This window comes from Molossus molossus, unplaced genomic scaffold (assembly GCF_014108415.1).
Source record: "Molossus molossus isolate mMolMol1 unplaced genomic scaffold, mMolMol1.p scaffold_m16_p_1, whole genome shotgun sequence".
NCBI classification, from domain to species: Eukaryota; Metazoa; Chordata; class Mammalia; order Chiroptera; family Molossidae; genus Molossus; species Molossus molossus.
In genome coordinates, this window is record NW_023425344.1 from 172,611,047 (window position 1) to 172,632,496 (window position 21,450).

The 21,450-nt window shown below is 40.9% G+C and overlaps 1 protein-coding gene across 1 annotated transcript in view; it reads left to right on the forward strand.

The window, feature by feature from the left end:
- The first annotated feature begins 790 nt into the window (after window positions 1-790).
- The window catches only part of AVEN (apoptosis and caspase activation inhibitor), a 168,754-nt gene continuing 148,094 nt past the window's right edge, over window positions 791-21,450 (forward strand). The window contains exon 1 of the mRNA XM_036245644.1: window positions 791-1,039. Coding sequence (XP_036101537.1) covers window positions 791-1,039 — 249 coding nt within the window. The remainder of the gene's footprint in view (window positions 1,040-21,450) is intronic.

The following is a 21,450-nucleotide window of genomic DNA, read 5'->3' on the forward strand; positions in this document are numbered from 1 at the left end:
TGGATGAGTCTCAAAAGCTTTCTAGGGGGTGAGACACGAATAGGCTGCAGTGAGTTGGAATGCTAGCTCCATCACTACCCTCTGATGAGATGCCTTCACTCCTCTAGGGTTGTTTCCTCATCTGCCGAACAGGGTAACAGGGCTGTTAGAGAACTGAGTGCTCATGTATGTGCTCAGTAAGAGTGAACTACACTAGTCACTTCTACGAAAATTCTCTCGAGGGCTTCGAAGCCCGGTCTATTCATCTACCAGTGTTGAACGGGTCTCGCTCCTCCCAGCGGCTTGCTGCAGTCCACCCGCACCCCGCCTTTCCGCGATGCCTCCTCTTGAACCCCGAGTTCAGCACCATTTAAAAAATTATATTTATCCTTAGTAATCACATTCGAAAAATTAACTCGATCTAAGTCTCACCCCCCAGTTAACCACCTAACATTTTGGCATACACTTTTTTACGCAAATATACCCATATTTCTTTCTTTCACTTTCCTCCCTTCCTAACGAAAACGAGTTTATACTATACAAGCCGTTCTAACGCCTGTCCTTTCCCCGACCACCCCCGCCCAGCCGGTCCGCACCGGTCGGGCCCTCATCTGGGCCCGCAGCCCTCCCCAGCCGGTTCCGGCCCCACCTGCGGCCCGGCCGCCCCGCCCCCGGCCTCCACCCGGCCCGCAGGCCGCGCTGCAGCCACCTGAGGCCCGCGCTCGCGGCCCCGCCGAGCGACCCGTTTCCGGTGGGGCCAGGGCGTCTCCGCGCCGGCTCCTGCTCGCTCAGCACCGCCGGCAGCGGCCAGATGCAGGCGGACCGCGGAGCTCGGGGCGGCCGCGGACGCCGGCCCAGCCATGACCGGCCCGGCGGGGATCGCGACCGTGACCGCGAGAGGGCGGGAGCCGCAGCGGCGGTGGCGAGAGGCGGCGGGGACGGAGGCGGACGCCGGGGCCGCGGTCGGGGCTTTCGTGGGGGCCGCGGAGGCCGAGGAGGAGGCGCCCAGCGGGGCGGCCGCCGGGAGCCGGGAGGCCGGGACGCCGGAGCCACAGCGCCGGTAAGAGGCGATGGTTGGTGGTGCCGGGACCGCGCGGAGCCGGGGCTAGTAGGGTCCCGGCCGCCAGCGGCGTACGAGTACGGGGCGCGGGCGAGCCGCACGACGGCGCCTGCGCAGGACGGGCGAAGGGGCGGGGGCGGGGGCGCGCGCCGGCTGTGCACGTGTCGCGGCCCGGGGTGCGCCCCTCGCCCCTCCTGGCCGGGTGGAGCCCGACTGTCAAGTCCGAGGGTCCAGGACTGTGGCGGTGAAGAACCCAGGGGCCGAGGCTGTGTCCGGGCTGCAAGCCTGGGGCCGCTGGGTTCGGGTGGGGTCCCGGTGGGGTGGGGGTGAGGCCAGGGCTTGCTCTTCAGTAGTTAGGACTTGGGCAGCCTTACATCACGGGGAGACATTCCTGTATTGGGAGAGAAGGGACTCTCTTTTGGGGGGATCTTTGTTGTGTTCACTGTGCAATGCCTGGCACGTGTAGGCGCATAATAAATGTTTATTGAATGAAAGAATGCCCCCGATGGACTGGGCTCATAGTACTTGGGGATGGGATCAGATGCATAGTTCTCTCTCTCTCTCTCTCTCTCTAAATAGTACAGTTTTCTTTAATTGTATATGTGTAGGAATCAGATCATTGGCCTTCGTCGTTTTGAATTTTCCATCGGTAAATGTTTCAGTAATCAGATCTGAATTTCAGGAGCAATATGATGAATCGGTCATTGTTACATATTTATAAGGAAATTTCTTAGAGATGGCAGCAGGGAATGATATCCCAGTGATAACCCAGCTAAAGGAATTAGATTATTGTCTTTTTATGAGCTGTTCTGCTGTTATTTTAACATTTACAGTAAAAAATTCTTTATGATTTGAATTATTCTGTGCACAGGCTAAACATTTTTTTTGGATTGAGGCAACATTTTCTGTAACAAATATTTGCAATATCTTAAGGGCTCAGTAGGTAAGACGTTCTTGAAGATAGTAGTTGTATATAGACGTACAGAATTGGGAAAAAAAATTTAAAGGGTAACATACTTAACCTTGTTAGGATCAAAGTAGGTAACAGGTTAAATTTGAGTGAGATATGCAGAAATTCTTAGGGTCAGCTTATCAGGAAATGAAGGACACTCAGACCAATCTAGCGTGCACTATATATCACATTTTACCTTTATAACAACATTATTTATATATAAAACTTTATAACAACTTTTGTTTTATTAATCCTCACTGGAGGATATTTTTTCATTTATTTTTTATTTTATTTTATTTTATATTTTATTTTATTATTTTTATTTTTATTTATTTTTTATCCTCACCCGAGGATATTTTTCCATTTTTTGTACAGATAGAGTGGGAGGGAGAGAGAGGAAGGAGAGAGAGAGAGAAACATCAACGTGAAGGGACACATCGAGTGGCTGCCACCCGCACGACCAACCAGGGCCGGGGACAAACTGCAACCGAAGTACGTGCCCTTAGCGGGAACCGAACCCGGGTCTCTCCGGACCGCAGGCCGACGCTCTAACCGCTGAGCCAAACTGGCCAGGGCAAGATAAAACAGCTTAACGTTATTTAAACAACTTAAAGTTATTTAAACAACTTTATTTTATATGTACAAATATATGTAACATCTTCAGTTTTACAGGTTAAGTGACTTGCCTAAGCTGTCTCAGCTAGTGGCAGAGGTGGAATTTACACCAAGCTGCCCTTAACTCCACTAAGTTCTCTCTCTTACATTTTTGTGAATCAGTCACCGATTTACTGAGAACAAAGTAGACACTGCTTTGCTGCAGGGATCACGTTCTACTACTAATAATAGTAATGGTACTTTGGGACGTACTAAAGTGTCTGGCACAAAAGACTTTAATAACAAGAGTCTTTAACTTGTTGAAGTGAGTGAATGAAGGTGCTTCTGTTTTATTTACCTCTGTTGAACTAAATTGAGTAAAATGATGGTCTATCATTTAGAGGACGAACAATAATTCTTTTTATTTGTGCTAATGTTGTAACCCATTCCATCAAAATTTTAGGCTTTTATCTTTTTCGGAATGGTTTTTAAAATTCCATCTTATATTTTCTTTTAGGATTTTCTCACTTCAGTTTGATTCAATGTATCAGTGCAGATGAGTGCGTGGCACAGAGCCGGGCACGTAGAAACAGCTGCAGCCACCACCACTGTTACCACCACCACTGCATTTGTAGGCAAAGCTGGATGAAGAGATGTGGGAAAGATTATTTCCTCCTTTTGGTTTGGGTGGGTGACCTCTCAAATCCCTTCCACTTTCAGATTCTGAAGTACTGCTTATGTTTAGGCTTGTTAAGAATAGTATTATTGGTAAATGGGACAAAATTGATTGCCTCTTTATTCTCCTATCCCATGGTGCATTTGTGCCCCAAATGGAGATTAATCGAAATGACCAGAAAGAAAAAAAAAATTCATAATAGAATTTTAGCTGTGTTAGGACCAGTTGCCTAACTCTGGAATTTAATACTGTTTATAGCCTTTGCTTTCTACTTTAGACCATGATGTATAGTGGCTTATAAATGGAAAACAAGACAAAATAAAACTAGATAAAACAACTTTTAGATACATAATACTCCAAGGTAACTTAGTTGAGTACATAGCATCTGTGAGTCTCTTGCTCTTAAACCAGTCCTCCTGCAGATGGTCTGAACACCAAGTCTGCAGAGTGTGGGTAAGCTTATCATAAAGTTAATTATCTTCATTGAGTACCTGCTGGAAGCATGATGTACTTGATGCAATCAGTAACTTAAAAATAAATCCAAAATGCTAGGGTTTGTTAGTATGATAGTCATCTTTTTGATGAGCTATTAGCGAAGAGAAAGCCAAGGCCTAATGGCTTTCTTTGCCCACCCTCCCCCTTCCTCCCTGTAGTTAATGATAGTAACTCATAATTATTGAGCACTTGATAGGAGATGAGAAAACTGAGGCACAGTGAGACAGCCTACACTTAGGAGGAGTTATGATTGATCACTCAGCCAGAAAATTGCAAAGCCTGGATTCAACTCAGACATTTTGGCTCCAGGACCTGTTCTTTCAAGGACTACCCTCAACTGCCTCTGGAGGGACTTTGGGATTTGAAAAGGGGATGTGTGGGGGACTGTTGAGGGATGCTTTTCACATATCTGTTTTTTCCTGCTCTTTCAATATGGTAGTAAGGCTTAAGGTAGTACTGATGCCACAGTTAGCTACTGTGGATGCGGGCAGATCTTTGCTTCTCGCTCCATGTTTATATGGTGGGTTGTTTTAAGAATTTATGTCTAATATAAGATAAGGTAGCTGTTTATAGCTGCATTAAGGAGGGTAGAAGTTGGAGGCATTTTTTCCTGATCATATTTTTGCTTTACAAACAACAGTGTAAATCCTTTGCCTGAGGATTGGACATTTGACATTTCTATTGCTACTGTTTCACTCAGTAAAAGAAGCCTCTAGACTATATTTCTTTTGTTTCTTTAAAGAAAGACGGAAGCTTTTTTGGTTAGAAGTTGAATGTGCTTAAGTGTCCCAAAAGATTTTTAAGATTACCTCTTCAAAGTCCATGGAATTGACCATCTCCCCTGCCCTTGCAAACCACTGCTCAGACACTGTCACTGTTTGGCATCCTTATCCTTTCTAATGGGTACTGTTTTGAGGTTTGCTTTTCCTACTGACCGTCATTTCATATACAGAGTTCCATTATCGACACAGCTAACTGATTCTTAAAACTTTCTGCTCGCCCTGGCCGGTTTGGTTCAGCGGTTAGAGCGTCGGCCTGCGGTCCGGAGAGACCCGGGTTCGGTTCCCGCTAAGGGCGCGTACCTTGGTTGCAGTTTGTCCCCGGCCCTGGTCGGTTGTGCGGGTGGCAGCCACTCGATGTGTTCCTTTCACATCGATGTTTCTCTCTCTCTCTCTGTTCCTCTCTCTCCCTCCCACTCTACCTGAACAAAAAATGGAAAAATGTCCTCGGGTGAGGATAAAAAAAAAACTTTCTGCTCGTTTTCTGCCTGAAATATATTTGATAAATTATGTATGATGTTGTACTTTAATGTTTATATCTAACATTTTAAAATCACTGGTTCAGCCCTGGCTGTTTTGTTCAGTGGTTAGAGTGTCGGCCCTTGGACTGAAGGGTCTCGGGTTCGATTCCTGGTCAAGGGCACGTGCCTAGGTTGCAAGTTTGATCCCGGTCTGGTCAGGGTCATGTGGGAGGCAGCCAATCAATGTGTCTCTCACATCGATGTTTATCTCCCTCCCTTCCACTCTATCTAAAAATCAATGGAAAAATATCCTCAAGTGAGGGTTAATAATAACAACAAGAGAAATTAATAAAACAAAATCATTGGTTCAGATAGTTTCTGAATATAAAATTTCCAGCATGTTGTACATATTGACATATTAAATATAACGGTCACATCATTGTTATACCTGGATAGAGTCTAAGTACTCTAGTGATTTCATATTCACCATCATTCATTTAAGAATCACATAAAATAAACTCTTCAGCAGTGAGAAGATTCACATTATCCCTTATTCTTTTTAACTTGTGTTTTAATTCTATATCTACCACAGAACTTAATTCAGTATAATATGCAGGCTGAGGCAAAAAGAGGCTTACAGTTGTGAGTATGCGAAACAGTTTATTCTTATATTATTTAGTAATTATTTTTTCATTTAAAAAACTGTAAACCTACTTTTGCCCCTCCCTGTCTTTTCAAACTTGAAAATATTTTCGTGATCACCTTTTCTGCTTCCCTGTAACAAATTTGATTACAAACATTACCGTAGTATAATTTTTTCTTTACGTTGAATTAAGATCGCATTGATTAATATACAATTTATTTTGAAAAGCAGTTACCACACAAAGGTAGTTTTATTGTAAATGCTCTCACTTTCCCTAATGAGTTCGGTTAGGTCTCCATAGATGAGTATGACTTATGCCTGAATGAGGCAGGGTTCAGCATCAGTTCTTTCCCTCCTTTTTGTTTTCATAGATGTAAGCACTGACGAACATTGGTAGATGGCAGTGGTTGGAGTTTCATTATATGTGTCACTCAGTTCTTTGAATATCTTTCTAATTATATGCCAAAGTCATTATTATAAGACATTTTAATGATGTGTGAGCTGACAACCAGATTAGGCCCTCCTTCAGTTTTGTTGCGAGCAAGGAATTGGAACTTAACCAGATTTGCAAAAAGACTTGTTACTTGGTCTTTAGAATTATACTTGGTCAACATGTGTACCTATATTTAAAATTACCCCTTTGGCCCTGGCCAGTTTGGCTTAGTGGTTAGAGCGTCCACCCGCACACCAAAGAGTCACGGGTTTGATTCTGGTCAAGGGCATGTACCTTGCTTGCGGTTTGGTCCCCAGCCCTGGTTAGGGTCGTGCAGAGACAACCAATCAATGTGTCTCCCTCACGTCAATGTTTTCCTCTCTCTCCCCCACTCTATCTGAAGATATATCTTCAGGTGAGGATTTAAAAATAAATAAATAAATAAATAAAATAAAGTTGTAATGCCTGGCCGATATGGCTCCTGGCTGGTGTGGCTAATGGTTGAGCATTGACCCATGTACCAAGAGGTCACTGGTTTGATTCCTGGTCAGGGCATATGCCCAGGTTGTGGGCCAAATCCTCAGTGGGGGGCATGCAGGAGGTGACCAGTTGATGTTCTCTCTCGTCGATGGTTCTATCTCTCTCTCCCTCTTCCTTCCTCTCTCTCTAGGATCAATAAAGGAAAAAAAAATTAAAACAAAAAAAAAGAGGATTGTAAAGGTGTTTTCTATTTAGATGTCACTATTTCCAGATGCACTTTGACACATCAAAGGGAGAAATAAAGACCATACTGACACAATTATTTCTAGTCTATAGAAGCTATCAATTAACTTACTGGGGCATTACATTGATTCCTTACTGTTCTCCACCTAGTTCCAGGTTATGTTTTGGTTTGCTGCTGCTTTTTAATGTCAATGATTTTGTAGAACAATTCCTATTAAGTTTTAAAAAGTGTTTTTCTCTTCTTTACAGCCAAGAGAATCATTGAATTAAGAGGTGACCAGAAAACATTGTTTGAAGAGCACGTATTTTTCACACATTGGAAGGAGACATTGAGCAGACAAGCTGATTTGTTTTTCATTTAACAATGTGGAAGTAGACTGAAATTAGATAGAGGTGGTAGGGAGAGGGGCTGAGGTCTGCACCTCACCTGTTTTCCACTTGGCTTCTTGGTGGGCAGGGTGGGGAGGAGGCAAGTGCTGTGGAAGCTTGAGGGTGAGCGTCTGCCTGGTGGGGGCACCATGGCGATGCATGTGGAGTGGGAGATCCGAAAGCCTGTCTTAGAGTTGGAGAATCATGGTCAAGGTGGTCAATCATATAAGTTTACAGACAAGTGAATAATTAGGGTATAACTTCCCAAACCTACTAAGTATTCTACTTTTTGCCTGTCTGTCTGCCTTTTTTTTCTCTCATCTTTTCCACCCACCTGTGTTTTTAAAAATCTTTCTTTCAGGGGGAGATTTCACACGATGGTCAATAATGCGTATTTTGGAGTCTAACACACTGATTAGAATCCTACCTTCCAGTTCCTCAGATGATCATTTTAGTTTGCACAGGCCAAGTACCTGTCCCTTCTTCCGTCTCTCTTTCCACATACACACACACTATTATTATTTATTTTCTTTATTTAAAAATTTTCTTTCTTTATTGATTTTAGAGAGAGAGGAAGGAAGGGAGGGAGAGAGAGAGAGAAAGGGAGAGGGAGAGAGAGATAGAAATACTGACGAGAGAGAATATCGATCAGCTGCCTCCTGCATGCCCCGCACTGGGGATCATCCCACAACCTGGGCATGTACCCTGACCAGGAATCGAACCAGTGACCTCTTGGTGCATGGTTGACCCTCAACCACTGAGCCACATTGGCCGGGTGCACACTATTACTTTCATTTTTATTTTTTTATCCTCACCTGAGGACATTTTTGCGTTTATCCTCAGATAGAGTGGGAGGAAAGAGGAAGGAAGAGAGAGAGAGAGAGAAACATCTACATGAGAGAGACACATCGACTGGTTGCCACCCACACAACCCCAACTGTGGCCGGGGACGTGATGACGAACCGCAACCGAGGTACGTGACCTTAAGAGAAACCGAACCCAGGACTCTCTGGTCTGTGGGCTGACGCTCTAACCGCTGAGCCAAACCGGCCAAGGCCACACTATTATTTTTTAAATAAAAATTTAAAAAATCTTTAAGAGGAAATGGTAGACATGATTTCAACTTACCCCTAAACATTTAGGTATGTATTTCCCCCCAAAAAGGAAATCTCTTACATAACCATAGCACAATTGTCAAAATCAGGAAATTGACATTAATACAATATTCTTATCTGACCTTATTGAAATTTTGCTCATTGACCCAGTAACATCCTTTATTAGGCTTTGAATCTCGAGGCAATGACATATAGATGTAGAGAATTAGAGATTCATTATGGCAGTTACCATGGCATCCTAATTAGTGTATTTCTCTTATGTTACTGTGGCTGAGTTCTCAGATTCCCATTTCCTGCTTGTTCCCATCCCCCAACCTCCAGCCTTCTAGAATTCTCATCAATTTTATGAACTACCTGAAATTCTTTTAGTAAATTCCTTTTCTGCCTAAGTTAGCCATAATTCCCTAGATTGCAACCCAAACTCTACTGTTACATTTTTTATAGTTTCCATTTTTTCAAAACCTTGTCTTCACGGGCCACCTTTCTCTGTGAAGCTCCTGGTTTTCCTCAGTTAGCGATGTTGCATTTTATAAATGCAGCACTTATTTTCATTCCTCATTTTATTATAGTTAATTACTTAACTTCTTACCTGTCTCCTTCATTAATTGTAAGCTACTTGAAGGCCCATACGTGATACAGCTCTGTGATTTCCGTAGAGTTCAATAACTATTTGTTGAATGAGAGAGAACATTTAAAAGGCATTTAGCAGGTAGATGGGGCAAGCTAGAGAGAGTCTGTTTTTAGGCAGTACCATTTTGGGAGTTCGGGCCAGGAAAGCCCTTTCTGTTTCATTTGCCTCTGTTGCATTAGTTGAAATATCTTTCTTTTGGTGGTTGAAAGCTCAGTAACTAAAACATGATTGCTCTCCCAAGGGCCAGATTTATACAAGAGCTTTAATTCACAGTAGATTTTATATTATCCTTGTTTGAAGTCTATTAAACTTTCTGATTTAATGCAAACAACAGATATTCTAAACTGTGAGTTGAAACAGGAATTATGGTACCCAGAGCCTTATATTTATAGAATCTTTTCACTATTTTATTCTCCTTTCTGTTTTAAACTCATTTGTTTTATATATTATTCAAGCTCGATTATTTTGTCTATACTTTGGATCCTTTGCCACTTTTTACTTTTGAATATTTTGTCAATTATTATATAGTTTTTTAAAAAAACCGATTATATAATTCTGTGTTTTTATTATGATATTTGAAATGTTGGACTCCATAGGTAATTTTAGTGTTTATTTTTGTCTTAACTATTTCTTAAACTGTTAGTGATGAGTTGGCAAGAGTAGATTTTTGTTCAATGTAAACCAGAATTTATTTATAAAAATGTGCTGTGTTTATTCTATGTATAGAATAATGGGATTGGGAAAATGTCCTTTTCTTTTTTCTTCTCTTTTTTTAACCTAGCAGGGAAAATTAAAGTACACCAGCTTTTTAGTAGTACTCCTTGATGCTGTAAAAGAAGGTCAGGACTAACTCAGGACAGGGCATATCCAGTGCCTAATTTTTTTTTTTCTTATACATAATGTTTTTATTGTTACACACATCATTCTAGGTAAAAGATATTAGCATCATAGGAACATCTTTAAAACCATGGGGAACATAGACAAGTATCCAGTTAGAGACATTTAAATTTTTAGCATAATGGTGAAATTCTAGGCTAATAACAGCAATGATTTCAAGGCCCTTCATTGTGATGATGGCTAACGTTATTCAGTTTGTGGCAACCTGTACTGTCCTTTCTAGAATGTCTTGTGCCTCAGTATTAAAATTATTATTAATTTTGTTTCTTCTGATGAATGAAAATTATATGCTCTATTGCTTCAAAGAGACCGTAGAAACATAAATTAGGTTGCTTACAAATATTTAGAAATCCCTACTAATTTTCTTGGTGATAAATTTCCTAATGAGACTAGTCCTAGCCGATTTGGCTCAGCGGTTAGAGTGTCGGCCTGTGGACCAGAGACACCCGGTTTTGGTTCCCGCTAAGGGCACGTACTTCGGTTGCAATTTGTCCCCGGCCCTGGTTAGGGTCATGCGGGTGGCAGCCACTCGATGTGTCTCTCTCATATTGATGTTTCTCTCTCTCTTCCTTCTTTTCCTCCACTCTATCTGAAGATAAATGCAAAAAAAAAAAAAAAAAAAAAATTTCTAATGAGACTATATTCAGGAAAAAAACCTTTAAGCCTATGTTTCTTTAAAAAAGTATTGATCATATTTAGTATTGGCTGAACTTAAATACTCTTGGTGGGGTTTGATACAACTAATAAATAAAGCAATTTGACACCAAAATTTAGCCTGTGGCCCAACAATTCTATACTTAGCGGTTTATCTTACTGAACACTAGCAAATACAAGTAGATGATTGGTCATAGACAATTGTTCATTGCAGTGTTGTTTAAAATAAGGAAAACTTGGAAACAATTTCCTAAATCTCTATCAAGAAACACTGGTTAAGGGACTTCCGGTCAAGATGGAGACATAGGTAAACGTGGCATCCCACCCTCCCACAACCACATCAAAGTTACAACTAAACTACTGAACAACCATCATTCAAAACTGCCTGAAATCCAGCTGAATGGAAGTCCTACAACTACGGAATTAAAGAATCAGCCACATCGAGACCAGTAGGAGGGGCGGAGGCGCGAGAAGCTGGTCCCACACCCACGTGGGCGGATAAAAATCAGGAGGATACCTCGGCTGGGAAGGCCCTTCCTGAGGACTGAGGGGTCCCCGTCCCACACCAGGTGCCCCGCTCAGGGTTCCAGTGCCAGGAAGAGAAGTCCCCATAACTTCTGGCTGGAAAAACCAGTGGGAACTGAGGCTCAGGGAAGCTGAAGCGGCTGGAGCCCCAGGCAGCTCCTTAAAGGGCCCGCGCACGGACTTATCGGACTCTCTCCCTCTAAGCTCGGAGGGGAGGCAGCTCGAGGGACACCAGAGACATACAGGGAAGAACTGAGCTGTTTGGCACTGGAGCGAGGCCTGGAGAGGGGGCTTTCTCCTGGACAAACCTGTTGTCAGAGGCCTTTGTTCCTTCGGTGAGCCCTTCCCTGGGGCGGCAGACAGTCCCCATATCTGGGACTCCAGCAACCTGGCTCACATTGGTAGCCCCGCCCTGGTGATTCCCTGAGGCCCCGCCCCACCCAACTTTCAGGCCCACCCAAGCTGTTGCCACTTGCTTAACCATAGGATTGGCCTGTCTTGGATCCTGCTTCAGGTTTTTCCTAAATTCTTTCAAATGAGTAGCATCTGGTCTCAGCGAGCCCCATACCTCTCATTAAGTAATACACAGAAACAAACACGGGGAGGCAGCCAAAATGAGGAGACAAAAAACAGGTCCCAAATGAAAGAACAGAACAAAACCCTAGGAAAAGAACTAAGCGAAATGGAGATAAGCAACCTAACAGGTGCTGAGTTCAAAATCCTGCTTATAAGGATGCTCATTGAACTTAGTGAGAACCTCAGTGAACTTAGTGAGGGCCTCAAGAGCATAAAAAAGGACCAGTCAGAAATCATGGATGCACAGTCAGAAATGAAGGAGGCATTAACTGAAATAAAGAACAATTTATACAGATTCAATAGTAGAGTATGTAAATCCAAAAAGCAAACCATTGATTGGAATATAAGGAAGCAAAAAACGCCCAATCAGAACAGCAAAAAGAAAAAAGAATCCAAAAAAATGAGGATAGTGTAAGGAGCCTCTGGGACAATTTCAAGCGTGCCAACATTCGCATCTTGGGGTGCCAGAAGGAGAAGAGAGAGGACAAGAAATTGAAAACCTGTTTGAAACAATAATGGTAGAAAACTTCCCTAACTTGGTGAAGGAAATAGACATACAAGTCCAGGAAGCACAGAGAGTCCCAAACAAGATGAACGCCAAGAAGCCCACACCAAAACACATCATCATCAAAATGCAAAAGGTTTAAGACAGAGAGAATCTTAAAAGCAGCAAGAGAAAAGCAATTAGTTACCTACAAGGGAGTTCCCATAAGGCTGTCAGTTGATTTCTCAAAAGACACTTTGCAGGCCAGAAGGGAGTGGCAAGAAATATTCAGAGTGAAGAACCTACAACCAAGATTACTCTATCCTGCAAAGCTGTCATTTAGAATCGATGACCATATAAAGAGTTTCCCAGACAAGAAAAAACTAAAGGAGTTCATCACCACCAAACCGTTATTATATGAAATGATGAAGGGTTTTTTTTGAAGAAAAAGATAAAATATATGAACAAACAAAATGGCAATGAATACATATCTATCAACAATGGAATCTACAAACAAAATGAACAGGCAGAACAGAAACATTCTCATAGATACAGAGAACACTTTGTTGGCTGCCTGATGGGAGGGGTGTTGGGGGAATGGGTGAAAAAGATGAAGGGATTAAGAAGTACCAATTCATTGCTAGACTGACAAACCTCAAAGGGAAAGGGGTTGGAGGGTGGGAAGAAATAAACGAAAGAACTTATATGCATAACCAGTGGACACAGACAATAGTGTGGTAAAAGGCGGGAGGGAGTTGGGAGTGGGGAGGAGGGGGTCAGTGGGGGAAAAATGAGGAACATCTGTAATACATTCAACAATAAAGATTTTTTTAAAACTACATTTTATCTGTTAAGAAAAAAGAAACACTGGTTAAATAAATGATGATATGTCTTGAGGAGGAATACCATGCAGCTGTTAAAGAATGGGGCAGATATGGAAAATTTCCAATAGTGAGGGAAACATTTCAGAAAAGTTAGTATAGTATCATTCCATTTGTGTGGAAAGAAGATACTCATCTCTATGCATAGAATATTTCTGGAAGATCTGTATAGGAAACATATGTAGTGGTTACATTTGGAGATGAGGATAAGGAAACTTCTTATTTTTAAAAAAATCTTTATTGTTGAGAGTATTACAGATGTCTCTGTCTTTTTTTCCCCCCATTGCCCCCATCCACCTGGTTCCCACCCTGCCCCAGGTCTTCACCCTATTGTCTGTGTTCATGGGCAATGTATATATGCATATAGGTTCTTTGGTTAATCTCGCCCCCCTCCCTCCTTCCCTCTGAGATTTGTCAGTCTGTTCTGTGTTTCCATGCCCCTGGTTCTAGTTTTTTCATGAGTTTATTTTGTTCATTAGATTCCTGATATAAGTGAGGTCATGATATTTGTCTTTCTCTGACTGGCTTATTTTACTTAGCATAATAATCTCCAGGTCCCTCCATGCTGTCTTAAAGGATAACAGAGCCTTCTTTTTTATAGCTGCATAGTATTCCATTGTGTAAATATACCACAGCTTTTTAAATTTTCCAAAACTTAATCAGGAAGAATCAGAAAACCTGAATAGACAAATACCAACTAATGAAATTGAAGCAATAAACAAAAAACTCCCAGCAAACAAAAGTCCTGGACCAGCCGGCTTCACAGGGGAATTTTACTAAACATTCAAAGAAGAATTAACACCTGTCCTCTTCAAACTATTAAAAAAATTCAAGAGAAAGGAAGACTTCCATGCTCTTTTTACGAGGCCAACATTATTCTAATTCCAAAACCAGATAAAGACACTACAAAGAAAGAAAGTTATAGGCCAATATCCCTGATGAACGTAGATGCTAAAATCCTCAATAAAACATTAGCAAATAGGATCCAGCAATACATGAAAAAGATCATATACCATGACCAAGTGGGATTTATTCTGGGGATGCAAGGCTGGTACAATATTTGCAAATTAATAAATGTGATTCATCACATTAACAAAATGAAGGATAAAAATCACATGATCATACCAATAGATGCAGAAAAAGCATTTGACAAAATCACCCATTTTTGATAAAAATTCTTAGCAAAGTGGGAGTAGAGGGATTATACCTCAAAATAATAAACACCATATATGACAAACCTAAAGCCAATATCATACTCAATGGGCAAAAACTAAAAGCATTTCCTTTAAGAACAGGAACAAGACAGGAATGTCTACTTTCATCACTCTTAAAAAAAAAATAATCCTCACCAAAGGATATTTTTCCATTTGTCTTCAGGTAGAGTGAGAGGGAGGGAGAGAGAGAAACATTGACGTGAGAGAGACACATCAATTAGCTGCCTCCCACATGACCCCGACCAGGGCCAGGGACCGAACCACAACCGAGGTATGTGCCCTTGCCCAGAATCAAACCTGCAACTCTTTGGTCCACAAGCTGATGCTCCAACCACTGAGCCAAACTGGCCAGGGCTGCTTTCGCCACTCTTATTCAACATAGTACTGGAAGGCCTAGCCACAGTGATCAGACAAGAAGAAAAAAATAAAAGGCATCCAAATTGGAAAGGAGACAGTAAAACTGTCACTATTTGTAAGTGACATGATATTATACATAGAATACCCTACAGGATCTACCAAAAAACTACTAGAGCTGCTAAATGAATTTAACAAAGTAGCAGGATACAAAGTTAACATCCAGAAATTGATGGCATTTTTATACACCAGTAATGATCTCTCTGAAAGAGAAACTGAAAAAACAATCCCTTTTGCCATTGCAACAGCAAAAAATAGATATCTTGGAATAAACTTAACCAAGGAGGTAAAAGACCTGTACTTGGAAAACTACAGGATGTTGAAAAAAGAGATAGAGGAAGTGGAACAAGTGGAAGAATGTACCATGTTTATGGATTGGAAGAAATGACATCATTAAATGTCCATACTACCCAAAGCTAGCTATAGATTGATTGCAATTTCTATTCAAATACCAATGATAGCCCTGGTCAGTTTGGCTCAGCGGTTAGAGCATTGGTCTGAGGTCTGGAGAGGGGACCCGGGTTCGGTTCCCGCTAAGGGCACGTACCTCGGTTGCAGTTTGTCCCCAGCCCTGGTTGGGTCATGTGGGTGGCAACCACTCGATGTGTCCCTTTCATGTCAATATTTTTCTCCCTCTCTCTCCCCCTCCCACTCTATTTGAACAAAATGTCAAAAAAAAAAAAAAAAAAAAATGTCCTTGGGTGAGGATAAAAAAAATAAATAAATAAAATACCAATGACATATTTCACAGATCTAGAATGAACACTCCAAAAATTTATATGGAAACTTCTTTTTTTATATCTTTTGTACTTTTTTTCAATTTTTATTTTGTTACTATGAGCATGTATTACTCATATGTTGAGGAAATAAATTAAACAACATAACTTAAATGAACTGAAAGCGCTTCTTCATGGTAGTATCTGAAATAAGCCCTCCCATTCAAAAGACTATCAGAACCTCCCTGTGAAAGAGGCAGAAAGTATTAAATGTAGTTTTATAGAAAAAGAAATAATAATTGGGTGGATTTAGGCATTTTTAAGGGTAGAGCCAAGTAGTTGGTGGTGGGATTGATACTAAAACTGGAGGTTTCTGACTTCTAGGATGAGATTTATTTATTTATTATTTTGTTTATGAACGAGCAGAACAACTAATTCTGAATTGTTTTTTTCCTCTCCCAGAACAATTATGTACTTTTCATGCTTTCCTATCAAGCATATATCTTTCTCTTTCTAATACAGCAAATGGGTAGGCTGTATTTAATTGTAGTTTGTTTTTTAGATCTGTTAAACTTTTCTAGTTTGTTTAAAATGTATCTTATTAATCTTTGAGATAACAACTAGTACAGTAGTAAAATATGGAGAAGGGACTTTAAGTTTTCCACCAAATGACTTAGGAATTGAGGCTTCTGCCCAATACCCTAAAGTCTAGGTGTGTGACTTCACCACACTGTACATTCCTGGCTGTAAAAGTCATACTCCACCCCCCAAATTCCAGTTCCTTAAACATAAGTTCTAAGTGGGCTGCTGTAATATGTGACATTAAAAAGACTGGGACACTTTTGCATTCCATTTCAATTTCTGTTTTCTTTCTAAATTTGGGACATTTATAACAAGCATGAATTCATTCTCGTTCTACCACTTATAAAATGTTTGAATGTAAAATGCCTTTAAGAGACTACTCAGTTTTATTTATTTATTTTAAATATTTTTCCTTTATTGATTTTAGAGATAGAGGAAGAAGAGGGAGAGAGAGAAACATTGATGAGAGAGAACATTGATTGGCCGCCTCCTGCATGCTCTCTACTGGGGATTTGGCCCACAACCTGGGCATGTACCCTGACCAGGAATCGAACCGGTGACCTCCGGGTGCATGGGGCGATGCTCAACCACTGAGCCACACTGGCTGGGCGACACTACTCAGTTTTAGAATGTCATCACTATAGTTTATAATCAATTAAGTCATCCTTGTAGATTACAAAACTTAAGTGTTAGGTTGGGATGTGCTCTGTAAGTGTACGTCTGTAAGTGCAAATTGCTTAAAAATGACTGTGATAGTGATGCTTCATTTCCCCCTTTTTAAAACTAAATTTATTGGGGTGACATTAGGTAATAAAATTATATAGCTTTCAAGTGTACATTTCTATGATACATTATCTGTATATTGCATTGCATTGTGTACCTACCACCCAAAGTCAAATCTTCCGTCACCATATATTTGCCCCTTTTCCTGTCTCTTCAAGCCCCTTCCCTCTGGTAACCACCATGCTGTTGTCTGTGTCTATGAGTTTTTGTTTGTTTGTTTTTCTTGTTTGTTCATTTGCTTTCAGTTTTATATCCCACATGAGTGAAGTTATATGGTTCTTGATTTTTTCTGTCTGACTTATTTTGCTTAGAATGATATTCTCAGGGTCCATCCATCTTGTCATTTCCCTTTATAGAAGTTCTGCTGAAAGGAGTTTTTAATAACAAGAAGTGAATAGTAGAGTTAAAAGCAAATGTGTAACTGTTTTGGGCCCTTCAAATAAAGGACCATTGGGCCATCTGTGAAATGAGGGTTGAACTAGGTGTTTGAACTCTGAAGCCCTTGTCCAGCCCCAAAACAACGATGGAAAGAACATTTCTGGCCCTGGCCGGCTTGGCTCAGCGGTTAGAGTGTTGGCCTGCAGTTGGAGAAACCCGGGTTTGGTTCCTGCTAAGGGCACGTACCTTAGCTGCAGTTTGTCCCCGGCCCTGGTTGGGTCGTGTGGGTTGGGTCATGTGGGTGGCAACCACTCGATGTGTCTCTCTCACATCGATGTTTCTCTCTCTCTCTCTCTCTCTCTCTCTCTCTCTCTCTCCCCCTCCTACTCTATCTGAACAAAATATCAAAAAATGTCCTCGGGTGAGGATAAAATAAAAGAACATTTTGGGCCACTCCCAGGCACTATCTGTTGCACAGACGATGTGTCTGCTCACAGCTGAGATTTGCTACGAAAGCACAGTTTTAGCAGTGAACAGCAGGTGGGGTAAGAAGTCTAACATTTTTCCAAATGGAAGTAACATTCACTTGGTACTTGAGTCATCCAGGGAACAACCATGGAATGCATGCAGAGCTGAGTATGTTCAAACCTTAGCTGCGAAGGTTAAAACAACAACAGTGATATCTTGACAGTGATTATAATTCTTTACTCCTCCATTTTGATGGCTTCCGAGATTGTTAATATTATTTCAAACCACACTGGAAAATCTGAGAAGCAATGTATACTCATCATTCTCTTTTGTGTTTCTCCTCTCCTTATCTTGTTAGAATAGTACAGTCTTACTCATTGGGAAAAAGAAGAGTAGGAATCCGAGAACCAAGATACAGAAGAAAGTCATCCTTTGTTGATGGGGTTTCTAACTTTTGGATGTGTGGGTATTATCTCTGATCATCAGTGTGTGTGTCATGGACAAGAGTAATTCAGGCAAGGATACTTAGTAAATGCGTGTGTTTTTTTTTTTTTAAATTTTCACCCAAGAATATTTTTCTGTTTATCTTCAGATATACTGGGAGGAAAGAGAAGAGGGGGAGAGAGAGAGAGACAGAGAGACATCGATGTGAAAGAGACACATTGACTGCCCTGGCTGGTTTGGCTCAGTGGTTGGAGCGTCGGCCTGCGGTACAGAGAGACCCGGGTTCGGTTCCCGCTAAGGGCATGTACCTCGGTTGCAGTTTGTCCCCGGCCCTGGTTGGTCGTGCGGGTGGCGGCCACTCGATGTGTCCCTTCATATTGATGTTTCTCTCTCTCTCTCTCCCTCCTGCTCTATCTGCACAAAAAATGGAAAAATGTCCTTGGGTGAGGATAAAAAAAAAAGAAAAAAGAAGAGACACATTGATTGGTTGCCTCCTGCACACCCCTGACCAGGGCCGGGGACCCATCACAACCGAGGTACATGCCCTTGACCAGAATCGAACCTGAGACTCATTGGTCCAACGGGCCAACGCTCTAACTGCTGAGCCGAACCGGCTAGGGCAGTAAATGTGTGAATTTAATATTTATTTATTTATTTATTTATTTATTTAACTTTTAAACTTCTCATTTCTGAAGAGTAGGATTCTCACATGAAGAGCATCACACACTTTGTCAGTATACTTTCCATATAGTATTTTAAAAACATCAGAAGAATCCTTCACATTTCTATCAGTTGCCTTGAAGTTTGCTTGATTTTTTTTCCTGTCTGTGAATATACAATTATGGGATGAAACATTGTAATATGAGAAAACCAGGATTAATTAATTTTAATTTTAGCTTTGTATAATATCCCATTTAATATTTTATCCTTAACAAAGGTGTGTTTAGATGAAAATGTTGGCTCAGAGTACATCTGAATCTAACACTTAATTTTTAAAAAAGAATCTATGAGGATGGTTTAATTGATTACAAACTATAATGATGGCATTCTAAAACTCAGTAGTATCTTTAAGGCTTTTTAAAACTTTTTTGGTTAATCCTCACTCGAGGATATTTTTCCACTGATTTTTAGATGGGAGGGAGGGAAGGAGAGAAAGAGAGAAACATGGATGTGAGAGAGACACATTGATTAGTTGCCTCCCACACGACCCCAACCAGAGATGGGGATCGAACCTGCAACCAGGTGTGTGCCCTTGACCAGGAATCGAACCCGAGATCCTTCATTGGGTAGGCCGATGCTCTTAACCGCTGAGCCAAACTGTCCAGGGCAACCCTGTAATTTTCCATTTGGATTGAAATATCTGTATGAATTTAAATTTACTTTTATCTGGTTAAGTGTGTATTTTCCACTGAGAAGGGAGAGAAGCAAAGACAACTCAGTCACTGTGAGTACTCTTAGCTCTCTGATCGTTTCTAACACTGCTTCCCACTTAAAGGAAAAGGCTGTTTCCAGGCTCGGGGCAGAAAGCAAGGACGCTATTCAAGGTTACTGGCGCTCCCACTAGATGGGACCGGACTGTGTGAGCATTAATGAGAATAATGAATGCAGTGGATTGAAATACATTAAATATGAGTTTTTAGTGATACTCCCTCCCCCATTGGTTACTTTTGGAGGCTTCTTAGGTATCAATGTGGAATTCTGAATACTGATACATTAAGGGAAATGATTTAGCAGTTATCCTTTTCTGAATGACTTGTACTTGAGGATAATCAAATAGTTGATAATGAAAGTTAAAAAAAAATAGACAGGCCCTAGCCTGTTTGGTTCAGCAGTTAGAGCATTGGCCTAAGTAGGGAGTCCCGGGTTCGATTCCGGCCAAGGGTACGTACCTCGGTTGCGGTTCGTCCCTGGCCCCAGTTGGGGTCTTGGCGGATGGCAACCAATTGATGTGCCTCTCTCACATTGATGTCTGTTTCTCCCTCCCTCTTTGTCTGAAGATAAATATGAAAATATCCTTGGGTGAGGATTAAAAAAAGAAAAGAAAAAAAAAACTGTTATAAAAAAATAGACAAATTGTGCCTAGTAAATGCAGAAGAAATGATAGAATTAGAAAACTGCCATTTTCAGCTCCTAGTGAATCTAAACAATAATCACCAATAGATGCTAAACTGGACTGTAATCAAGCCCCGGGATCCAGTTACTAGTGTGTGGAAATAATGGGATAGAAGGACGAGTTCAAGGACATAACAAAGATGTACTTAGTCAAACCCAGAATGTGGGAAATTCTATGGGACAGAAATAGATGAAAGGAAACTTAGACATACTGAGCATGTTCGACATGTCGGCCATGTTCGGGTCCTGGTTCTTACAAACCAAGTGTAAAAGGAAAGATTTGAGACATTTGGAGGACATTTGAACATGGACTAGGTATTAGATAATATTAAAGGATTGTTTTTTTTGTTAGGTATGATAAAAGTGTTGTGTTTGTATTTAAAGAAGTTTTTAATATATGAAATACCATGGGTGAAATGATAGATGTGTGAGATTTAAAAAACATAAAAAAATACATTGAGCCCAGCCAGTGTGGCTCAGTGGTTGAGCGCCGACCCATGCACCAAGAGGTCGCTGGTTGATTCCTGGCCAGGGCACATGCCTAGGTTGTGGGCTAAACCCCCAGTGGGGGGCATGCAGGAGGCAGCCAGTTGATGTTCTCTCTGATCTATGTTTCTCTCTATTTCCTCTCCCTTCCTCTATCTCTAAAAAAAAAAAAAAAAAAAAAAAAAACCAATAAAGAAGAAAAATACATTGAAAAGAGTGTGTGTGTGTGTGTGTGTGTGTTTGCATGAAGAAAGTAGGAGGTGATAGATTAAAAACAAGATTTGCAGATTATTTGTAATTGTTGAAGCTGAATTATGGGTACCTGGGGATTTAGTGTACTGTGTTTGAAGAATTTTATAATAAAACTACAAGTTAAACAGCTAACTGTAGCTTTTCAGTTTTCCTTTTTAGTAGAAAAGGAATTATTTGGCATTTGAGATGATCATTTATGAAATATATAATGTTATTTTGGGAATGGATTATCCTTTATTTTATCTTTATTATTATTATTTTTTAACTTTTTAATTGAATTTATTGGGTGACATTGGTTAATAAAATTATATAGGTTTCAGGTGTACAGTTCTACGATACATCATCTGTCTGTTGTACTGTGTTCACCACCCCAAGTCAAGTCTCCTTCCATCACTATTTATCCCCCCCTTACCCTCTTCTACCCCTCCATCCCTTTCCCTCTGGTAATCACCACACTGTTGTCTGTCTATGAGGGTTTTTAAAAAATAGTTGGTTTTGCTTTATTCATCTTTAAATTTGTGATTTGACTCTTTTTTTTTTGACTTCTTGATCTATTAAGACTGAGTTTGAAGTGGATTTGAACATTGGGTTTAGGTCTGAATTTGAAAGTAATTTTTTTTGGCTGGGATGGAGACTGAAAAAGATAGTGAGATAAATCCTTGCGTGTTTATATC